At 40.7% G+C, this 22235-nt stretch overlaps 1 protein-coding gene across 1 annotated transcript in view; it reads right to left on the reverse strand.

Annotated features, from left to right (window-relative positions):
* Window positions 1-22235, reverse strand: part of LOC124555091 (zinc finger FYVE domain-containing protein 26) — a 434713-nt gene that overhangs the window by 257845 nt on the left and 154633 nt on the right. Inside the window, exon 16 of the mRNA XM_047128885.1 lies at window positions 17866-18411. Coding sequence (XP_046984841.1) covers window positions 17866-18411 — 546 coding nt within the window. The remainder of the gene's footprint in view (window positions 1-17865; window positions 18412-22235) is intronic.

Raw genomic sequence — 22235 nt, forward strand, 5'->3', positions numbered from 1 at the left:
AGTTGATAAGAACCACATCAGAGGGAGCAATATGTGAAACTTTTGGCATACCATAATCTAGAAATCAGTGGGAATATCACTATCTGAGCATCTGATCAAACAGACTGGAGGTATCCAGTTAGATACCACTTGGAATCCTGTCATTGGTTTGTGCTGCATGTAATGGACATGTTTCTACAGTTTTACCAAATGAACATGACTGATCTGATGTCAATAAAAAGTGTTTTCACTAAGGAAGGCACTGGGAGTAGTACGGGACTTAACAGCAGAAGTGCATGTGCTCAAGTAAATCCTACACAGTGACTTACAATTACACCATGCATGCAACAGTGGGCTGAATGTAGTTTCATCACTATACACCTGTAAATGCTCAGAAGACACTGTGTTAAAGTGTCAAAGCAGCAAATTACTAAGGTCTAGCAGTTCCCCCAAAATTTCATGGAATGATCTACAGGCCTGAAAGTTTTCAATATTTTCTCTATTTTGTGTTCAGGAGACTGGATGTAGCTGTTCACACAATTTCTAGCTGTCAACAAAAATTTTCATGCAAAAGAGGGTATACTGAAATGTTACTTCCCCAATTTGTTGCATAGTGGTCTATAGGATGTTCATGAATTAATACCACATATCTACAGTCACACTCTACAAACCACCATGAAATGCATGAAAGGATATTTCACATTGTACCAATTATTTGGGATTCTTCCAGTTTGATTTAGGCATGGAGTGTGGTAAGAATGATTGCCTAAATGCCTTTGTGTACTCAGTAAGTAGTGCACTCCATAACTTGTCTTTGGGATCCCTATAAGAGTGATATATAGAGACTGTAGTATATTCCGACACCCCTTACTTAAAGCTGGTTCTTGAAACCATGTAAGTGGGCTTTTGTGGTATAGTTTGCACCTATCTTTAATTGTCTAACAGTTCAATTTTTCCAGCATCTCCTACAATCTTTCCCATTAGTTAAACAAACCTGTGAACATTTGTGCTGCCTTTTTTTCCATATGATCAACAGCCCTCATTATTACTATTTGCAACAGGTCCCTCAAACTTGAACAATAATCTATAATGGATTGTCCGAGTATTTTGTACACAGAGACCTTTTTGGACTGATTGCATTTTTTTAGTACTTCTAAGTATACAACCAATAAAGCAATATTTCCCACCTAATTAGCATAGAACTAAGCCAATGCAATCATTCCATTGCATATCTGTTACAAATTGTTATAGCTGTGTATTTGGATGAGTTTCAAATTGTAAATCACCGATATTGTAAGTCATAGTTTTGTGAACTATGACCGAAGCTTTGAAGCAAGTTGCCAATCTTAGCTCCAATTTCAGAGTTTACTGAGATCTGACTTATGAAGATTTGTGCAGCTTTTTTCAGGCAGTACTTCACAACAGATAATTGCATTATATGTAAAATGACTTACATTCTATTAATATCCATGGTGTCTTGGAATATGATAAAAATCTATAAAATTGTGGAAATTCAGTCTTCTGCTGATATTTCAGCTGCAAACCATTCCAGTCACCTTTCGAATGAGCCATAATGATTATCTTTACAGCTCATTCCAAAGATGACTGAATGGTCTACAACCAAAACATTAGCAAAAGTCAATGTTTTGCTATGGCTGAATTTCTGCAGTTTATGGCATTATTAATAAGATCATTAATAGACACTATCTGATCAAAAGTATCCAGACACCACTATGTAATGCAGAAAAGACTACCAGATGTCACGAGAAGTGACAGTATGCATCTTGGTCATCATCTGAGTAACAACTCCATCACGCACATTTCAACCCTTCAGAAGCTGCCCACGCCAACTGCTGGTGGTTTGGTTGTGAAGTGGAAACATGAAAGAGCAACCACAGCTAAACCAAAATCAGAAGGCAGATCTAATGTGCTGATGTATGTGGACCATTGAGCATTGTGCTGGGTAAATTAAAAAATCATATGAAATCAAGGGAAGGAATCTCTCGTGATTCCCAAGTGCTACCAGCAGTCCAGATAGCACAATAACTGCTCGTAGTGAGTTAAAAAGAATCAAACAAAATGGTCAAGCAGCTCCTGATACGCCACATATTTCTGTAGTCACTGCAAAGTGATACTTGAGGTGGTGTAAGGTGTGATGCCACTAGACAGTAGATGACTGGACACACATGATTTGGAGTGTCAATCTGATGGAAGGGTTTGGGTTTGAATAAGGCCTGAAGAATGTTACCTGCCATCATTTGTAGTGATTGTATGGGGGTGGTGGTTAGGGTGCAGTCCTCTTATTGTATTTAAGAAAATTCTAAATGCGGGAAGATATGAACACGTTTTACAGCACTTTGTATTGCTTACAGTAGAGAAACAGTTTGCAGATGGTGGCTGATTTTATCAACATGACAATGAATACTACCATAAAGCACCTTTTGTGAGGCAATGATTTGTGAAAAATAACATTCCTTAAATAGATTGGCCTCCCATAGTCCTGGCCTGAAATCAATGGAACATCTTTGAGATTAGTTAGAATGCTGAATTTGCTCCAGACCTCAGTGTCCAACATTACCACCTTCTCTGGTTGTGACTCCCGAGGAAGAATGGACTGCCATTCCTCCACAGACATTCAGACACCTCATTTAATGTGTCTCCAGCAGAATTCAAGTCATCACAGAGAGACACGTGGGCACAACCAGTATTAATGTCAAGTAATAAGTGTCTGGATACTACTGATCAGATAGATGGTTGGTTGGTTGGACAAATAAAGGGACCAAACTACTAGGTCATCAGTCCATTTTTCATCGAACATGACATGTCTACATGACTGTAGGTCAGAGAACCTACTGTGCAAAACCCAGTGGAAGAAAATCCCAAGATCTATGATAAGTCAACAGAGGCGAGATATGGGACAAAAAGAAGAAAAAGAGACAGAGGAAGAAAGTCAGGCAAGAAGTCCCATCTAGAGAGCAGCCAGAAGCCGACCCCCCCCCCCCCCCCCCCCCCCGAACCGAAAGCAGTGTGCAATCAGAAGCCTCCAATACTTATAAGAGGAACCTCACTCAGAGATTGCCTAGGAAAGACTAGCAACACAGGCAGGGCAAGAGAAGCACAGAGAGACAAAAGATGAACAAGTCTAAGAGACCATGCCAGAGAGGGAGGAAGAGTAAACGAGCAAGTAGGGTGAGGAATGGGCTGGACCACCAAGCCCAAACAGCCGCAGCCCAGTTTGGGCAGAGGATGCAACAGTGTGTTCTGCCAATCCCTGAATGGGCCAATATGGTTAGGTGGCCCTTCCTTGCTTAAAGAGAGTGGTAAAAGCACCCTTCATGAATAAAACGTAAAACTAAGTCAGCCATTGAGGTATCATTTCCTAACACCAGGGGTAGTGGGTCAGGGAGTTAGGAGTCTGTCCCAGGATGGCTAGGTTGGGACAGTCCAGTAAAATGTGGACCACTATCAAACAGGAAACATAGTGACAGTGGGGTGGGTCCTCATAACAGAGGAGATGACCATGAGCCAGTCAAGCTTGGCTAATTCACAGCCAGCAAAGGACGGTAGAGTCCTTCCAAGGTGCCTGCATGGAGGACTGCCACAGATTCATAGGTCCCTTTATCAATGATAGTTTGTTTGGTGAAGTCAGAGAAAGCCATTCTGTATTCCAGTTTCCTCAAACTTGATGGCGTAATACTGATTAGATAACTGTGTCCAGAATACCAATCTCAAGAGTCAGTTTGCTGTTAGCCGTTTTAACCAGACTATCAGTGTGTTGATTCTCCTGGATCCCAACATGGCCCGAGGTCCAGATGAAGGTCACTAAGGGGAAGGTAACACTGGTTGAGACCTTGCAAACTGCTCAAGTAATCGCTGCAGATGAGAAAGGGCCCACTGGTGCAGGAATAGACATGCTCAAGAGCACAAGAAATGGTTACCAACTTGCAGGGAAAACACTACAGCCATCTGGCAAGGAGTGCAGTTCAGTATGTCACATATGAGTACAAGCAAAGCCAACATGACAAGCAACCATTAATCCATCAGTATAGATTACTTCTGCACCCCAGGATGTGCCAAGGATGGATGAAAATTGGTGGTGGAGAGTCTCTGGAGGAACCGAGGCTTTCGGACAGTGTGATATGTCAGCCACAGACGAGGGGTGCACCATGGAGGTGTATTTGAGTGGGCCCAGAGGACAGGTGGAAGAGGAAAGCACTAGAGTTCAAAGAGGAGGGATCAGTTGTGGATTGTGATCATAATCCCTGATCTGGGCCACCACTGCGGGAGATGGATTTCCATGTTTGGAAAGAGGAGATGGTAGTTTGTATGCATAGGGCAGCTGTGATAATGTGTAGCATAACTGACAAGCTGTTCTTGGCACCTGACGTACAATTGAGGGCCCCAGCCTTCAAGAGTAAGTTGTTTACGGGGCTAGTTGAAAGGCTCTTGTTGCAAGTCGAACCCTGTAGTAGTGTATCGGATCCAATACCTGCACTGCTGACGGTGATGTCAAACCATACCCCATATTCCTATAGTAAACATGGGATTGTATCAGGGCTCTGTAAAACTGTTCTGGTTGTGGGTGAATGGTACGACATTGACAGAATTGCATTTCACAAGTCTTAGCAACTGAAAACCAAAAGCCATGGGTGAGGGCCCATGCCTGTGCCTTTCATATGGAGCCTTGCAGTCGATGTTCAGTGACACCCACACTAGAGGACCAATAGTAGAGGCAAAAGTTGTCAGCATACAAGGAAGGTGATCCTAAGGACCCCACAGCTGCAGCTAGACCATTGATGACAACTAGAAAGAGAATGTAGAGCCCTGCAGGACCTCATTCTCTTGGATATGGGGGGTACTATGGCAGGCACTAACTCAAACCCAGAAAGTACAGTGCAACAAAGTTCTGGATAAAAAGCAGGAGTGGACCCCAGAGACCTCACTCATATACGGTAGCAAGGATTCATGTCATAAGCCTTTTGCAGATCAAAGAAGATAGCTGTTGTAATAAGGCTTTTGCAGGTTACAGAAGATGGCTATAAGGTGTTGATGTCGAGCAAAAGCTGTTCGGATGGTAAACACCAGGTAAACCAGATTATCAGTAGTGGAATGGCTTTGGTGAAAACCACACTGTGACAGAGACAGAAGACCCTGCAACTCAAGGACCCAACATAGGCATCACTATCACCATGCATTTAGGCAACTTACAGAGAACATTGGTGGGACTAATTTTGGTATAACTTTCTTTCTCTAGAGGTGCTTACCTAGTTTCAGTTCTGGGGCAATGATGCTTTCTCACCACTGTAATGGGAACTCGCCCTCATTCCCAATAAAGGTCAAGATGGCAAGCATATGATGCTGACAGTCCACTGATAGATGCTTGATCATTTCGTTGTGGATGCAGTCCAGCCCTGGGGCTCTATTGGGGCAGTGGGGTAGACAATGGCGAATTCCCACTCACTGAATGGGGTATTATATGGCTCCAGGTGGTGTATAGTGAAAGATAATTGCTTTCACTCCATCTGCTTTTTTAGGACACCTGAGGTAGGTTGATAATTCTCAGACACAGAGGCTCGAGCATAATGCAGAGCTAAATGTTTGGCGATGGCTTCTGGGTCAGTGTAGACAGTGACTTCAGGTAATACCAGATATACCTGCAGGTGCCTCGTACTTGTAGAAATGTTTAATCTTCACCCAAACCCACAAAGGGGAGGTACGTGAGCTAATGGTTGCAATGTACTGTTCCCAGCATTTTTGTTTTTGTCATTTTATTAGATGGTGGCCATTTAAAGGCACTGAGTTTTCCTTCAATGGGAACCGCTTATGGTGCTGGAGAGCCCATCTATGGCCTCTAATGGTGATTTCTGATGACCACCGTGGTACTGTCCCCTGTTGGGGCACACCCGAGGAACAGGGGATCGCCAAATTGGCTGCTGAATGAATGGCTGTGGTTGTTTTCTGGACTGCCTCATTGATATCTTCACACAGTGGTGAGCCAAGGATGACAGCAGAAGTGAAAGCACACAGTTAACACTGTTGAGAGCCCATCTGGGCAGGCAGCAACGGGAATGATGCTAGTGATGCCAAGGGAAGGACAGGAAAATCGGAAAGAGGTCACTACCACATAGGTCATCATAGACCATCCAGTGGATGGATGGGAGAAGGTGATGGCTACAAATAGAGAGGTCAATGGCCGAGAAAGTTCTGTGCCCCACAATGAAGTGTGTGGAGGGTACCAATTTTCAAGAGGCAAAGGCCAAGTTGTGCCAGTACGTTTTCAAGGTCTTTACTGTGGCCAGTGATCACAGTTCCACACCATGAAGTGTTATTGGCATTGAAATCACCCACGATTAGGAAAGGTGGGGGGAGCTGAGAAACCAATGTAAACAATATGTACTGAGACACTTCAGCATCGTGAACAAGGTAAACACTGCGGATTGTAATATCCTGAACTGTTCTTACCTGAACAGCCAGAAGCTCCAAATGTGTATAAAGAGAGACAAGTTCACTACATAGAGTGTCCAGAATATATGTGCAAATTTTGCCCAACGCCCTGTCATAAGTAGCATGACTCTTATAACCTCCCATGTATCCACAAAGGGCCTGGGTCTGCATTGCTGGAAACCATGTCTCCTGAAGGGCAATGCAGAAAGCAGGGAAAGTGCTTAAAAGATGATGTAGCTCATCCAGGTGGTAGAAAAAAACTGCTACAATTCCATTGGAGAATAAAGTTGTCCATGTATTGTGAGGCCATAAAGGGACTGAGAAGGTAGGTTACACTCTAGGGCCACCTGCTACCACTTAAGTTCTGGGTTCCACTATGTGGTGCAAACTGGGGCTCAGGGCCCACCAGAATCTCTGCTTCAGCCACACGAGTAGAACAGGTGGAATCTGATCACATGGGGGCCACCGGAATGTCCTTCTTGGAAGACTGTTTCATATCTTCCCTCTCCTTAGAGGATTTTGTTGATCACGAGGGTTTCTCTGTATCAGTTTCAGATAAAGGTGATGATTGCAAAGCACTGCGACTAGCAGCCTGTGGCTCCTTCAGCCACTGGCTGGCATCCGGTTGTAGACTGGTGGAAACCTTGGAAGGAAGTGTCCTGAGGGACCCCTTCCTTGCAACAGAAGCTGCAATAAAGTGATTTATCTCCAGCTGGGAGGTGGGGATTAATGTCCCTGGTGGGTGGGAAGCCATCAATCCCAAAGGAGGTGTGGGGGAAGCATCAAGAAGGGAGCTCCCAACCATCAGAGGGTAGGCATGGTTGAGCAGACCTGATGGCCCACTGTAGGTGGTGTAACAGACAAGAGTACTGTTGCCAAATGGAGTGACATCATCATAGCTTAGCATATGACACTGTTTTACATGCTGGGTGCAACCACTTGTACTTATTTTTGGCCTCTTGATAAGTTAGTGGCTTCAGAGTCTTGCATACTTGTATTTTCTTCTCTTTCTGGAAAACAGTACAATTGGGTGAGCTGCGAGAATGGTGCTTTCCACAGCTGACACTAGTCCATAAGCTCTACAGATGGGGCTGGTGTTGCACCGCGAAGACATGTGTACGAATTTTAAATGTTTGAAGCACTGCATGGTGGAGGGGGGGCCGTGGAAACATACAGTTTCACATTGCATTGCTATATTATATACTTGACCTTTTCAGGCTATGAATCACCCTCAAACACCAAGATGAAGGTTCAGATAGTGACCTACTGCCTTTGGCCCCCTATGTACATGATGGACAAAGTGTACAACCCATCACTCCAAGTTGTCACGTAGCTCATCATCAGATTGCAAGAGCAGTCTTGAACGATGCCCTGAACCATATTTAGATTATTATAGGGAGTGACAGTCATCAGTATGTCACCCAGTTTGTTATAAGCAAGAAGTATCCATGACTGAGAAGGGGAAGCTGTTTGGATCACAACTGACCCACTTTCCATCTTAGAGATGGCTGCCACTTCCCCAAACTTGTCTTCTAAGTTCTCCAAAAGAATAAGGTATTTGTGGTCAAGAAGGAATCCCCATCAGTCCTTGTGCAAACTAAGTATTGGGGAAGAGTATTTTTCTGCTTGCCACTTAGGCCTACAATCCTACATCTACATCGATACTCTGCGAATAACATTTAAGTGCCTGGCAGAGGGTCCATCGAATCACCTTCATACGAACTATTTATTATTCCACTCTCATGCAGCACACAGAAAAAACAAACACCTATATCTTTCCCAGCAAGCTTCGATTTCCCTTATTCTATTATGATGATTGTTCCTCTCTGCGTAGGTCTGTGTCAACAAAATATTTTCACATTCAGAGGAGAAAGTTGGTGATTGAAACTTCATGAGAAGATTCTACTGCACTGAAAATACCAAATCTGGTATCATTTCAGTGACACACACTTCCCCATTTCATGATAGTATGAAATGTGCTGCCCTTCTTTGAACATTCTTGATGTACTCCATCTGTCCTATCTGGTAAGGATCCCACAGCACGCAGCAGTATTCCAAAAGAGGACAGACAAGAATAGTGTAGGCAGTCTCTCTAGTAGATCTGTTACATTTTCTAAGTGTTCTGTCAATAAAACACAGAGTTTGGTTAGCCTGCCCCACAGCATTTTCTGTGTGTCCCTTCCAATTTAAGTTGTTTGTAATTGTAATTCCTAGATATTTAATTGAATTTACAGCCTTTAGATTTGACAGATTTATCATGTAATTGAAGTTTAATGGATTCCTTTTAGTACTCATGCGGATGACCTCACACTTTTCATTATTTACGGTCAATTGCAAATTTTTGCACCATACATATATCTTTTCTAAATCATTTTAAAATTTGTTTTGATCTTCTAATGACTTTACTAGTCGATAAATGACAGCATCACCTGTGAACAACCTAAGACGACTGCTCAGATTATCTCCTGAATAGTTTATACAGATAACGAACAGCGCAGGGCCTGTAACACTACCTTGGGGAATGCCATAAATAACTTCTGTTTTATTCGATGACTTTCCATAAATTACTACAAACTGTGACCTCTGTGACAGGGAATCATGAATCCAGTCACATATTGAGATGATATTCCATAAGCACGATATTTCACCACTGGCTGCTTGTGTGATACAGTGTCAAAAGCCTTCTGGAAATCTAGAAATACGGAATCAATTTGAAATCCCCTGTCAAAGCACTCAATACCTTCACAAGAAAGATGTTTTCTAAATCCGTGTTGAGATTGTGTCAACAGACTGTTCTCTTCAAGGTAATGCATGATGTTTGAATATAATATATGTTCCAAAATCCTGCTGCATATTGACATTAATGTTATTGGCCTGTAATTTAGTGGATCATTCCTGCTACCTTTCTTGAATATTGGTGTGACATGTGCAACTTTCCAGCCTTTGGGTACAGATCTTTCATCAAGCAAGCAGTTGTAAATGACTGTTAAGTATGGAGCTATTGTATCAGCATACTCTGAAAGGAACCTAACTGATGTACAAGCTGGACTGAAAGATTTGCTTTTGTTAAGTGATTTAAGTTTCTTCACTACTCTGAGGATATTTATTTCTACATTACTCATTTTTGTAGCAGTTCTTGATGCCAGTTCTGGAATATTTACTTTGCCTTCTTTGGTGAAGGAATTTCAGAAGGCTGTGTTTAGTAACTCTGCTTAGGCAGCACTGTCATCAATAGTGTTTCCATTGCTATTGCACAGAGAAGGCATTGACTGTGTCTTGCCACAACCATACTTCATACCTCACATATGATCAGAATGTCTTTGGATTTGCTGCCAGGTTTCGAGACAAAGTCTGCACTAAATTTTGAACTTCTGTAAAAGATCGCCAATCTTGGAGATTTTGCATCCCTTTACATTTGGCATGTTTTTCATTGTTTCTTCAACAGTGTTCTGACCCATTTTTTGTACCAAGGAGGATCAGCTCTGTTGTTTGTTAATTTATTAGCTATAAATCTCTCAATTGCTGCCAATACTATTTCTTTGAATTCAAGTCACATCTGGTCTACATTTACACTGTTAATTTGGAAAGAGTGGAGATGGTCTCTCAGAAAGGCATCAACTGAATTTTTATCTGCTTTTTTGAATAAGTATATTTTATGTTTATTTTTAGAGGATTTGAGTGTCACAGTATTCAGTCACTATGACAACCCATGATATAGCCAGGGAAGGGAACATTTTAGGACTGTATCTCTCTTCATTAAAAGAGGACTTTCCTTCCATAGAGACTGCAGGAGCCGTATGGCCATCAGAGGGAGATAACTTCATCCACTTCATTTGCGGCTCATCTGCCATGGAATGGGGTCTCCCCTCGTGGGTGCCACCCTGTCTCACCAACATCTACTTGGCCAGTAATCCATTGTTCAGAGGCCCTGTGCCCCAGTCACGATAGGCACTTACTCCTTGGAATACACTGGGAGTTTCCACCCCAGGCACCAACAGTGCAATCCCTTCATGGGCAGGGGGCTACCACGATGCAGGTACTTTGTGATCCCCCCCCCCCCCCCCCCTTAAAAAAAAAACCATGGCTATAGAGTATAGAGCTGGGTTTCGGCTGTATTACCTCATTAAAGGGAAGGGTGCAATGATGGAAAGGCACAAAGTTGGAGCCTACACCACATTGGGTGACCTTCCCTGCATGATCCGCACATCTGGAGACTTTTGAAAATTTGTGGCAGGTCAAACCCAACAATGGGGACCACATGTGTGTTTAATGAAAAGTTGTCAAAAAGACTGGAAGTGTAAAACCGAGTCCCAATCATAAACCAAGTCCAAGCAGGATCTGCACCAAGAAAACCATATCTGATGGAGAGGCAGAGTGGGAAAGGGACAGTGGAAGTATAAGCTTGCAACATGGAAAGGAAATAATGCTACAAAGGCTGTGGCACTGTGGGTGGTAGCCAAGCACGTACTCACAAGGAGAGGGGGGGGGGGGGGGGGGGGGAGACGACACCAGGTACTGTACAACAAGAATAGCAAGGGTCACAACACCAGCTAGTTCTAAATGTGTTGGGAATCTCCATTGAGATGATAAGCTGTGTCATTTCAGCCAAGAAATACTCATCCAGTCACAAACTTGATTCCCCATATAATATTAAGTATGAAAGTATGCAGAGTGAACTTGTTGAATCTTATCCCATCATGGTGGACAATTTTTTGACTGTAAAAGCAACTGTGTTCAGCTTGTGAAGATCATGAGTTTGTGTCTTCCAATTGTGCTGCCCATCTATCCAGTAATCCGAATCCCAGAAGTAGGATGTCTTCTACTTCATTTATTGTGTGTCATCACAGTAAGAAAGTAGACTGTTATCCCAAACAAAATAACAAATTTGCTGAAACTGACATTTTTCCAAACCAAATTAACTCAGTACATTGAATAACAAAGAAAGGGAAGGGAATATTATATAGCAGAACTAAAAAAAAGTCTCTTGTGCTTGAAGGCAACATAGAAGTTTTGTGGGCTATGAACAACCATCTTAAACAAGATGCACACAAGAGGATGTTCAGCACGCAACAGAAAAACTCAAAAGTCGCAAGACCTCTTGCTTTGATAGACTCAGTTGTAAAGTTATTTGCTGAATGAAGCTGTGAGGTGTGTCCTGGACAATGTTTGGAAAACTTCTGTCAGTAAGAACACTGCACAAGGGAGGCAAGGGTCCAGGATTAACGCCCACGTTGGCATAGTTTTTTTAATCAGCCAGGAACCTTCGCAATGGTGCACAGTGGCATTTGAAAAAGATAGTTTTATGATATCAGTGAAATTTGGTTTTCATAGGGGTAAATCAATAGATGATGGAATGCACCAGGATATTCAGACAGTTTAACTAGAGTACAACTCCAATTATGATACATAACACAGACATTGGTAATGTTATTAAGAGAGCCTTCACTGTTTTCTGAACTATTGTAGAGGGAGGACTGCAGATGAATGACAAAGAATCAAAATAACACGCAAAATTACTATAGAATGTGTTACAGCATCAATCTGTTAGTGTTTTGAGTAACTGTGACCGTAAGTCTTTAATTACAACAAAGAGCTCACACACTGCAGAGGGCATAGTTGCCTGCAGCAATAACCCACTTTTGGTTCTATCTGGAAACTAAAGGGCTAGCTCCAGTTTCCTAGCGTGCATCAAGTAGTAATGCACATATTCAGCACATATCTGCAGTTTTCTTGTGTGGATCAAGTAGTAATGCACATATGCAGCACATATATCAAACAATCATGTACTAGAAATCCAACTCTATGGATGAAAAACAAAATAAGTTAGAGATCATGTACACAGATACCTCAACATACACTTAGCTGCAAGATTTAACTCCATATGTCTTTGAAATTAGTGTATGGGCACAACAGTTTTGTTACAGGAAGTGCTGAGTAAGGGCTGGAATGTTGTGTTACTCCAGCAAAAGTCTAGTGGTATAAAAGTCTGGTGGATAACTCCAATAAATATTACAATAAAGATAACATGCAGCATTGTACTGGTTCAAAAAGATGATTGTGACCGACCACACACAACCATTTAGGAAGGGATAAGGGAATGGAGGCAAATGAACAATTATAGGATTGAAAAAGGAATATAGTGATTCAAATTCTACAGACCATGTGGCTGTTAGAGATGGGGCACAAGATGAAATTGGGCAAGAATGAGGCAGTAAGTAGTTGTGGATGTTCTACAGAAACCATCCCAGCATTTGCCTTGGGTATTTTAGGATAACCAGAGTTAAAATAAATACAAATTGAGAAAGGAAAATTAGGACCTCACTTCTTGGAAGTGCAGAGGGTAAAGAAGTGGCAGCAGCAGTGGGACAACAGAGTTATGGTCTATGAAGTTTATATCTCCCATCGTACAAAAGCATACTTTATTAGTTGTATCAACTCATTGTCTGAATCTTTTACTAAAAACTGTACCCAACAAGGTACGTTAGGACAGGGAGAGGTCTAACCATACATGAAGATTGGCATCTGATAGTGCTCAGTCCATACCTAAAATAAATTTATAAAATACAGGTGTAAACAGAAGAAATCTGTGAGTGCTGAAAAATTGGTGCCCCCAGAGATATTGTACCCCTCTTCCTTAGAAAGGAGGTAGTGGGCAGGGGATCACTTTACCATAAAAAGGTCAGAGATCTTGATTTATGGACTGGCTAATCATTGTAGCGAACCAAACTGAACTGTTAAGATGTAAGAAGAAAATGGTTAACTGAAGACTGCAATGGACAGCTAAAATAGCCAGTGCCCATTCAGTAGAGAGTGATGCCAGTGTATGAGGAAAACTGCACAACACCTGCTGCAAAGGTTATACCTACACTGTCTTAAAAAAAAATACAGCAGCAAAAATCACTACCACCTCCATATCAGCAACCTGTCTTGCCGTCCGCAGTGAAACCACCACTGTTAAAGAAGAGCTCGTCTACTTACAGACTGTGGTCTATTCACACTCTTACATCATTCTGTATGTAAACTTAATGACACATAGCATTAGCAATGGGGACAGTACAGACCTTCATTGGAAGCACCTACCGGAGTTTTGCTTACATAGAAATAATGCAGATTTAATAATAATAGATGAGGCCTTTCAGTTGGAGTGCAAGGTTGTAACAAACAGAAGAGGAAAATTATGTGGGAAATGCATAAATGGAACTTAGAACTACACGTGTATCATTTTATTTATTCATTTTGTTAATTGTTTTACTTTTCATGTCATTTTGTTGTACTAGGCACCATGTATTCTCTTTATGCTTTCTAATCATTATTTTAAGTTTAAAATTTATCCTCATATGCTGTAAATCAGTGGTTAAAAGATAATTCCGTTTAAAATAATTCCATTAGTTATAGTTTAATGCTATTGTTTATTCTGTGGAACATAACAGAACAATGCATAGACTTCAATTGCTCACTGCACTTAAACTTCATTGATTTTACAAAAGCATCTGACAGTAACAAAGATAAATCATTGTGGAATATTGTAAGCCTATAAGGAACCCCTAACTATCTCATCAGTGTTTTCAGGAACCTATATCTACTCTCAAGTTTCTATATAAGAACAGAAGATGGGACCACCATTTTCTTTAGCATTCTGACAGGTGTCAGACAAGAATGTATTTTGTCACCATTGCTTTTTATATTTGTCATAGATTTCATAATGAGAAAAACTGTGGGCAACTCCAATATGGACATACATGTGACTGAGCAGTTCTGGCTTAGAGATCTTGATTTTGCTGATGATGATGTTCTTCTGGCAGAAAAACCATAAAATTTACAATTAATGATTAAGAAGCTAGCTGGAATGGCCAGTTCAGTAGGGTTAAAATGGTGATAAAGCAAAAACAATGTGCATAAAAAGCTGAAATGTATCTACTCAAATTATAATGCAAGGTGTTGACCAATTTCTGTACCTCTGCTATCTTATCTGTAATAATGGGGATGTAGATGCAGACAGCAGCAGCAGAACTGGGAAAGATTTTGCAGTTTTCCAACCAATGTGATTCATATGGCAATTAGATTTTATGTCCACAAAGCTTCAGCTGGAGCCGTATATTATCCTACTGATGGCCGTAAATGTATGTGAGACATGGAAAATGCAAGCACAAGCAGCACACAAGCCCAATGTCTTACACCAATGATGGTCAAGATGAATTTTGAAGATCAGTAATGGTGAACATGTTTCGAATAATGAAGTGCTGAGAAGTGGTAGTCTATGTAGCCTACAGAAAATCATTGCTGAAAGAAGAGTGAGGCATGTTTTATGGATGAAAGATGAAAGAATCTCCAAATCAGCACTGCTGTTGAAACCAATGAATGGATACAGAAGTAGAGGAATAACTCTTAACACCTATAAAAGAGCTTTTGCAAAGGATCTTCAATGCATGGGCATGAACTGTGAGGAGGCAGCTGACTGAGTTCACTGGAAGAAACATGACACCCAGTATGCTACCTAGCAACTAAGTCTAAGTAAGTCTACCATTGTCCACTATTGGTGGTGGTGGTGGTTAGTGTTTAACGTCCCGTCGACAACGAGGTCATTAGAGACGGAGCGCAAGCTTGGGTTAGGGAAGGATTGGGAAGGAAATCGGCCGTGCCCTTTCAAAGGAACCATCTCGGCATTCGCCTGAAACGATTTAGGGAAATCACGGAAAACCTAAATCAGGATGGCCGGAGACGGGATTGAACCGTCGTCCTCCCGAATGCGAGTCCAGTGTGCTAACCACTGCGCCACCTCGCTCGGTGTCCACTATTGACTTAACAGGGGACTGGTTTATTGTTATTCACCAGCAATTATAAATAAAATGAAATAATTCTCAAAACAAAATGGTGAAAGCAGAATATGCTGTTCCTGGTTATGCACAGACAAGTAGAAGAAAAAGAAGCCGAAAATATAATTGAGAAGCAAGAAAGAAAGCAGGACCAACTCTTCAGTTACAAAACAGATTTTTTTCCCCCATGACAGACGGAATACTGGTGTCCTTCCCACAATCAAATCATGATATCTTACTTCAATAATGATATGTTTGGCACTGTGTCATTCAGATTTCCAAAAATGTATTCTCAATATGCAATATGTAATTGCTCAGACACATGTAGAAGTCACATTTCCAGAGACTGAACCATCAGTCACAACAGTCAGGTTCCACTAATGAATTGGGAATAAGCACGGATGTTGGCTACAAGGTGATGCCCACTAGAAGAACAGAAAACTTTGCAGAAAATTTTGCGCTATGTAGAACCTGCTGTGGTGCCATATGATACCTTCATACACTACTACATTTCTCAGTACACATTTCTTGCATAGCATCAAGTGTACTAAAGCCATCAGACATGCATAGACCGCAGACAATCATACTTCACTGAATGTATTTAAACTGTTCCAGTTCTTTCAATGCCACAACTGATTCATACCAGAGTTAAGGATTAGTTCCACTCTCTCACAATTACGTAGTGGTAGACAAGACTGTTGTAGTGTCAAATACTTTGAGCTCCAGAATCCTCATTAAATGCACTACAACATATCATTTCTAGAATCTGCTGGAGAAATATATGAATGAGGAACTTTAGGGCTTATCATTTATCAAATGACAAGAAAAAGATTTAATAATTATGCAGCATGTGTGGACGGTAAGGTTACGAAGTGTCTGTACCACTGAGTGAGACATGTCAGTGCAAAATTGGTTGTGTTGGGTTTATGAACAGACTGAAACTCTTTATTTGTAAAATTTGTCATGTAACTGCTAAAATTGTGTCCAGAAGTACAGTGTTGTAACCAACAAACTACAATTTCAGAACTCTGGACTTGATGGGTACTCAAAATATCAACGGATCAATACAAAACAAATTATGTTCAGTTCTATTAAGATTTTCTCACGTTTTAAAAAATTTCTCAACTCTTTTGTGACAGAGTATGAAGCCTTGGTGGCCACTACAAATACGAATGAAAAAGGCAGTGAAGTCATTTGATGGAGCTGAAGAACATTGGGTCGCATACCAGTAAGAAAAATCAAAATTCCACACTTAGGATAAATGGTGTTCCACAGTATGCATAAATTTCATGAATTGCATCCTATTTCAAAAGAGACACATCCCAGCTGCGTTAAAGTTTTGTTAAACTAAAGTTCTTTTAAAAATATTATTACTTATATGCACCTAAGAGATGACTCTATTAAAATAATATGTAAACAGCAACAGTCTATAAAAAAGATATTGGCAAAATTAGTTTGTGACTGACAAGAGATTTTGTTGATTGACTTTTTTACTCCAAGTAATTCCATAAATGCCAACAGACACAGCAAGATCATGAGAAGGCTTGGTCATACCACTCAAAACAGAAGGAGAAGATGGCACAATAATGTTTTGTCCCGCATAGTACAAACAAATGGTTACATTCCTCAATATATTTGACTGGGATACTCTCAATCGTCATGGACATACTCCCAATCAATCACCAAGTGACTTCTTGTTTCCCACAGTTTTCAAAGAGTACATGGGAGTAACACATTTTTCAACAAACTAGGAAGTAATAGAATGTATGAAATGTAAAGGGACTTGTCAGTATGGACGTTTAGCATAGACATACATAAGATGATACACTATTTTGTTAAATACTCACAACACAACAGCAAATAGATGGAAAAATTGTGATATACTTCTGTAAAATTTGGCTTAACTTCATGTATAAATATGCATTTATCTGTGTATCAAATGTTTTGGAGTCTTGCTTTCCAGATATTCCTCATAGCTGGAGAAATATAAATATCCATAACTTATGGTGTATAACATCTACAGTGACCTCATACAAAACTAACCCTACTATAGTGTGGGAAAATGAACTTTTTGACCACATGTGGTAGATAGTGCTACATGCCAAGGCTAAATAATTAGTTGGTTGCATTACTTCACTACTGCTTTCCTCCTGCCTTGTGTGTGGGCAAAAGACTTTTCACATGTTTTTTACTCTGTTAATCATTTAGTGCCAATTAGTAGAACTGACATTTCTTAGAGCTAATGTAAGAACAATTTCTTTTATTATTTCTTGGTTGGAAATTAGAGGGTGTGAATTAATAATTATTCTATTTTACAACTGACCAAATGTAACAATGTAAGAGAGGTATTTTGTTAGAAGAAAATGAACTGGAGTTGTATTAAGAGACCATAATATAATTCCTTAACTATCATTGAATGGAATACATATCACATCAGGTGTTAATATTTGTATGGAAATTGCTTACCATTTAACTTAGAGCCTTACTCAGTTTCTGTTCAGTAGTACAACACATATACATTTACAGTGAAGATCTAGCTACATTACTAACTTCATACATTTATGAACTTGTCCATTAGTTACTGCATAACTTGTTTAACTGTATCAATATCTGAATGAATTTTACTTACCCTTCTCTGTTCTGTTGTTATTGCACATCTTCATTAACTTTCTGAAACAAATGTGTGCACTTGTGTTGTGAAGATAGTTTCCACGTGTAATTATGGCTTCTTGCATTTCATTTCTACTAATGTCTGCATCTTTACATCTACAAAACTCTTTCAAAGCATTCTGCATAGATGACCAGTAATTTACTAGCTCCATTGCTGCATTCACATTCAGTGGATAGAGTACAGAACTTATAACAACAGGAAGGGAGATATCAGTGGGGAGAAACTGAGACAATGAATGTGAAGTATCTTCAGAGTTTCTATCACTCACAAGAAAATCTAGAGTTTTTCCTATTGCAGAGGCAAAAATAACAAAACCAGCTGAGCTATTACGTGAAGCTTCTTGTGATTCTTCAGTCTTGAGCATTGGGCAATGGGACTGGGCTACTGCTAACATACTAACTGAATGTTCCTGGCTTGATCCAAGTGTTAAGAGCATATCTATGATGACAATAGCTGTCTCACAGTCTGCACACTGAAGGGCTGCACTGGACTGAAGATTTCCAACTGAAAACACAAGAAGAAGTGAAAATAAATAAATAAATAAATAAATAAAATAAGCATGTGAGTTGAATACAAAATGACAAATGAGTAACAAGCATAGATTTACTATTTCCCTAATAATTTTGAAATACAAGAAAAGACTTCTACAACAGGCTATTCAGAATGAAATCTTGGATGTTCAACACATTTCAGGATGAGTGAGGTCTACCTCAACTGTATTAGAATGTAGCAAGTCTGTGAAGTTTTACACAGTTTGTGACAGTTTTGCATAAACATTGCATGTTTGCTCAGCCTGTTATCTTATATCTATAGTTGCTTATGCAATCAATAATATATATAAAAATGGTGTAACGGCACATCACAATTTTCTGTAACTCTCATCTTTACATATTTCACATAGATGGACAAAAAAGGCACTACTCTATTTCAGTAATACTTTTATAGCCTCAACAGCTACAACTAGGTGAGAAAAACAGTGCAGCTTCTTTAGTGAGTTCAGGGAGTACCCCGGGCAGTACAAATTGATAATATTTTTCAAAGTCACTATGATATCACTATTAGTGTTAAATTTATAAAATAAATGTTGAGTGCCATACCAAGTGAGGCAGCTAATACACCCCAGCCTGGTACTCTTTGTGCTGAGCGACATGGGCAGGCCATCTGCCACAGGTGCTGTGCACTGTCTGATTCACACCACTCCACTGCATTACTGATTCAGCACTATAGCCACCATACTGATGGCATTACCTTGCCAGCTGCCACCATTGCCTGAGAGAAAACTCCACTTACTATCTGTCTGCCAGGCTGCCGCTGGCACCAGCATGCTTCACCAGATGAGGCCAGCCTACGTCATGGAGGGCATTGGCTGGCTTATTTTACACATCTAGTTCCATAGGACTTCTCAGTACCAACTTCACTGCTGTTGCTTGTTACAAAATAACGTGATTTTTTTGAACCAATACTATTTCCATGCCCAATCACTACCTCAGACCACACCACTGCAGCTACTTCCACAGAGGTGAATTGCGGACATCCTGATCTATCACAGTCAGCCTCGCCACCCACCACAGCACTCACTCACCCCAGCTGCTACAATATGGATTATATATGGTGTTCACTCAAGAATCTCTCACAGATAGCTCTCTAAGCAGTTGGGAGTGCTGACAACAGCCTTTCAGTACATTTACTCTCTTATGAAGTTTGTTATTAGCAATCACAGTCTCAAAACAACATTCATAAATTCATTATTTGAAAGAGAAATGATATATGCTATCATTCAACCACCCGCAATAGATGTAAAGAATTTAATGAATAATAAAACTAATTTCAAGCACAAATTGAGATCATATCTGCTTGACAACTCCTATTCCAAATTTCCCGATGTAAAGTAAAAAAATAAAAACTCATAGGAATTCATACAAATGGTCATCATGTAGTCATATTTTCCACTAAGAAGACACTACAATCGTTAAACTGACATGTTCCATATCATAGCAGGAGAACACATTTATGATCCACAGAACATGCACATAACTTAATTGCACAACACTACACTCATTCAATAACAATCATTTTGATTTGCAGCTCCTTGTATTGGCCGTGTTTGCGGTTAAAATTGTTGGACGTGAGGTCCGCCAATTATGCAAAACACCGTTTTTCTCAGTACCCAAATACGTTTCGGCACCACTGTGCCATCATCAGTGGGTTTTCGTTTTTATTTATTCTGTAATGTGAACATTTTTGTTAAATGAATATAAAATTATGTGTGCATTTTTAGTTCAAACAACAGATCGTTTCTTTTACATTTGGTGTTCATGAAATTTCTGGATCACTTGTGTGTTAATTACTACAGGTAGCTTGTCATCTGCAACCAATCGATGTTGATGAGAAAATTTTTTTGCTGGGAGTTAACCTATCTTCTAAACTGTAATTCAGTTTTTTGAGATGCTTTCATGACTATATTTGTTTTTACTTATGTTTTCGTGTGGCAAGTACTTCCATTCTCCGCATAATGCTGAGGTGTTCACCAGAACTGGTGAACAAATGAACACTGACTGGGCTGGAACACATAACAAACCAAAATCACACTGTGTTCTGGTGAAAAGTGTTTTACTACGTTATTTGTGAAAAATACTTGTTATAGTTATGTGCGCATCACAACACCTCAGCATTATGCGGAGAATGAAAGTACCTGTTACACGAAAACATAAGTAAAAATGAACACAGTCACGAAAACATCGCGAAAAACTGAATTATATTCTAGAAGATAGGTTGACTTCCAGCAAAAAAAATTTTCTCATCAAATTGTTTGGTTGCAGATGACAAGCTACCTGTAATAATTAACCCATAAGTGATCCAGAAAATTCACGCACACCAAATGTAAAGGTATTTACAAAAAGAAAAAATCTGTTGTTTGAGGCAAAAATGCACATAATTTTATAATCATTTAACAAAAATGTTCACATTACAGAATAAATAAAAACGAAAACCTACTGATGATGGCACAGTGGTGCTGAAACATGTTTGGTTACTCAGAAAAACAGTGTTTTGCATAACTGACGGACCTCACATTCAATAAGTTTACACCACACCAGAGTGATCAAATGAAATAACATATGTGTTCAAAAACTCTGAGAACTGTGTCTTTGATTGACACATATCAATCAGTTTATTTACAAGTAATTAAAGCATGTAATACATACACAATTCAACTTGCAATATCCACCAAGATAATTACACAAGGTCTTGATAAATTCCACAAATTGAAATGCTTATTAGATAGTGCCTGAATACAGCTTTTCAAAACTGGTTACAGCATTACAAATACACTCCTGGAAATTGAAATAAGAACACTGTGAATTCATTGTCCCAGGAAGGGGAAACTTTATTGACACATTCCTGGGGTCAGATACATCACATGATCACACTGACAGAAGAACCACAGGCACATAGACACAGGCAACAGAGCATGCACAATGTCGGCACTAGTACAGTGTATATCCACCTTTCGCAGCAATGCAGGCTGCTATTCTCCCATGGAGACGATCTTAGAGATGCTGGATGTAGTCCTGTGGAACGGCTTGCCATGCCATTTCCACCTGGCGCCTCAGTTGGACCAGCGTTCGTGCTGGACGTGCAGACCGCGTGAGACGACGCTTCATCCAGTCCCAAACATGCTCAATGGGGGACAGATCCGGAGATCTTGCTGGCCAGGGTAGTTGACTTACACCTTCTAGAGCACGTTGGGTGGCACGGGATACATGCGGACGTGCATTGTCCTGTTGGAACAGCAAGTTCCCTTGCCGGTCTAGGAATGGTAGAACGATGGGTTCGATGACGGTTTGGATGTACCGTGCACTATTCAGTGTCCCCTCGACGATCACCAGTGGTGTACGGCCAGTGTAGGAGATCGCTCCCCACACCATGATGCCGGGTGTTGGCCCTGTGTGCCTCGCTTGTATGCAGTCCTGATTGTGGCGCTCACCTGCACGGCGCCAAACACGCATACGACCATCATTGGCACCAAGGCAGAAGCGACTCTCATCGCTGAAGACGACACGTCTCCATTCGTCCCTCCATTCACGCCTGTCGCGACACCACTGGAGGCGGGCTGCACGATGTTGGGGTGTGAACGGAAGACGGCCTAACGGTGTGCGGGACCGTAGCCCAGCTTCATGGAGACGGTTGCGAATGGTCCTCGCCGATACCCCAGGAGCAACAGTGTCCCTAATTTGCTGGGAAGTGGCGGTGCGGTCCCCTACGGCACTGCGTAGGATCCTACGGTCTTAGCGTGCATCCGTGCGTCGCTGCGGTCCGGTCCCAGGTCG

This window comes from Schistocerca americana, chromosome X (genome assembly GCF_021461395.2).
Source record: "Schistocerca americana isolate TAMUIC-IGC-003095 chromosome X, iqSchAmer2.1, whole genome shotgun sequence".
In the NCBI taxonomy this organism is placed as follows: Eukaryota; Metazoa; Arthropoda; class Insecta; order Orthoptera; family Acrididae; genus Schistocerca; species Schistocerca americana.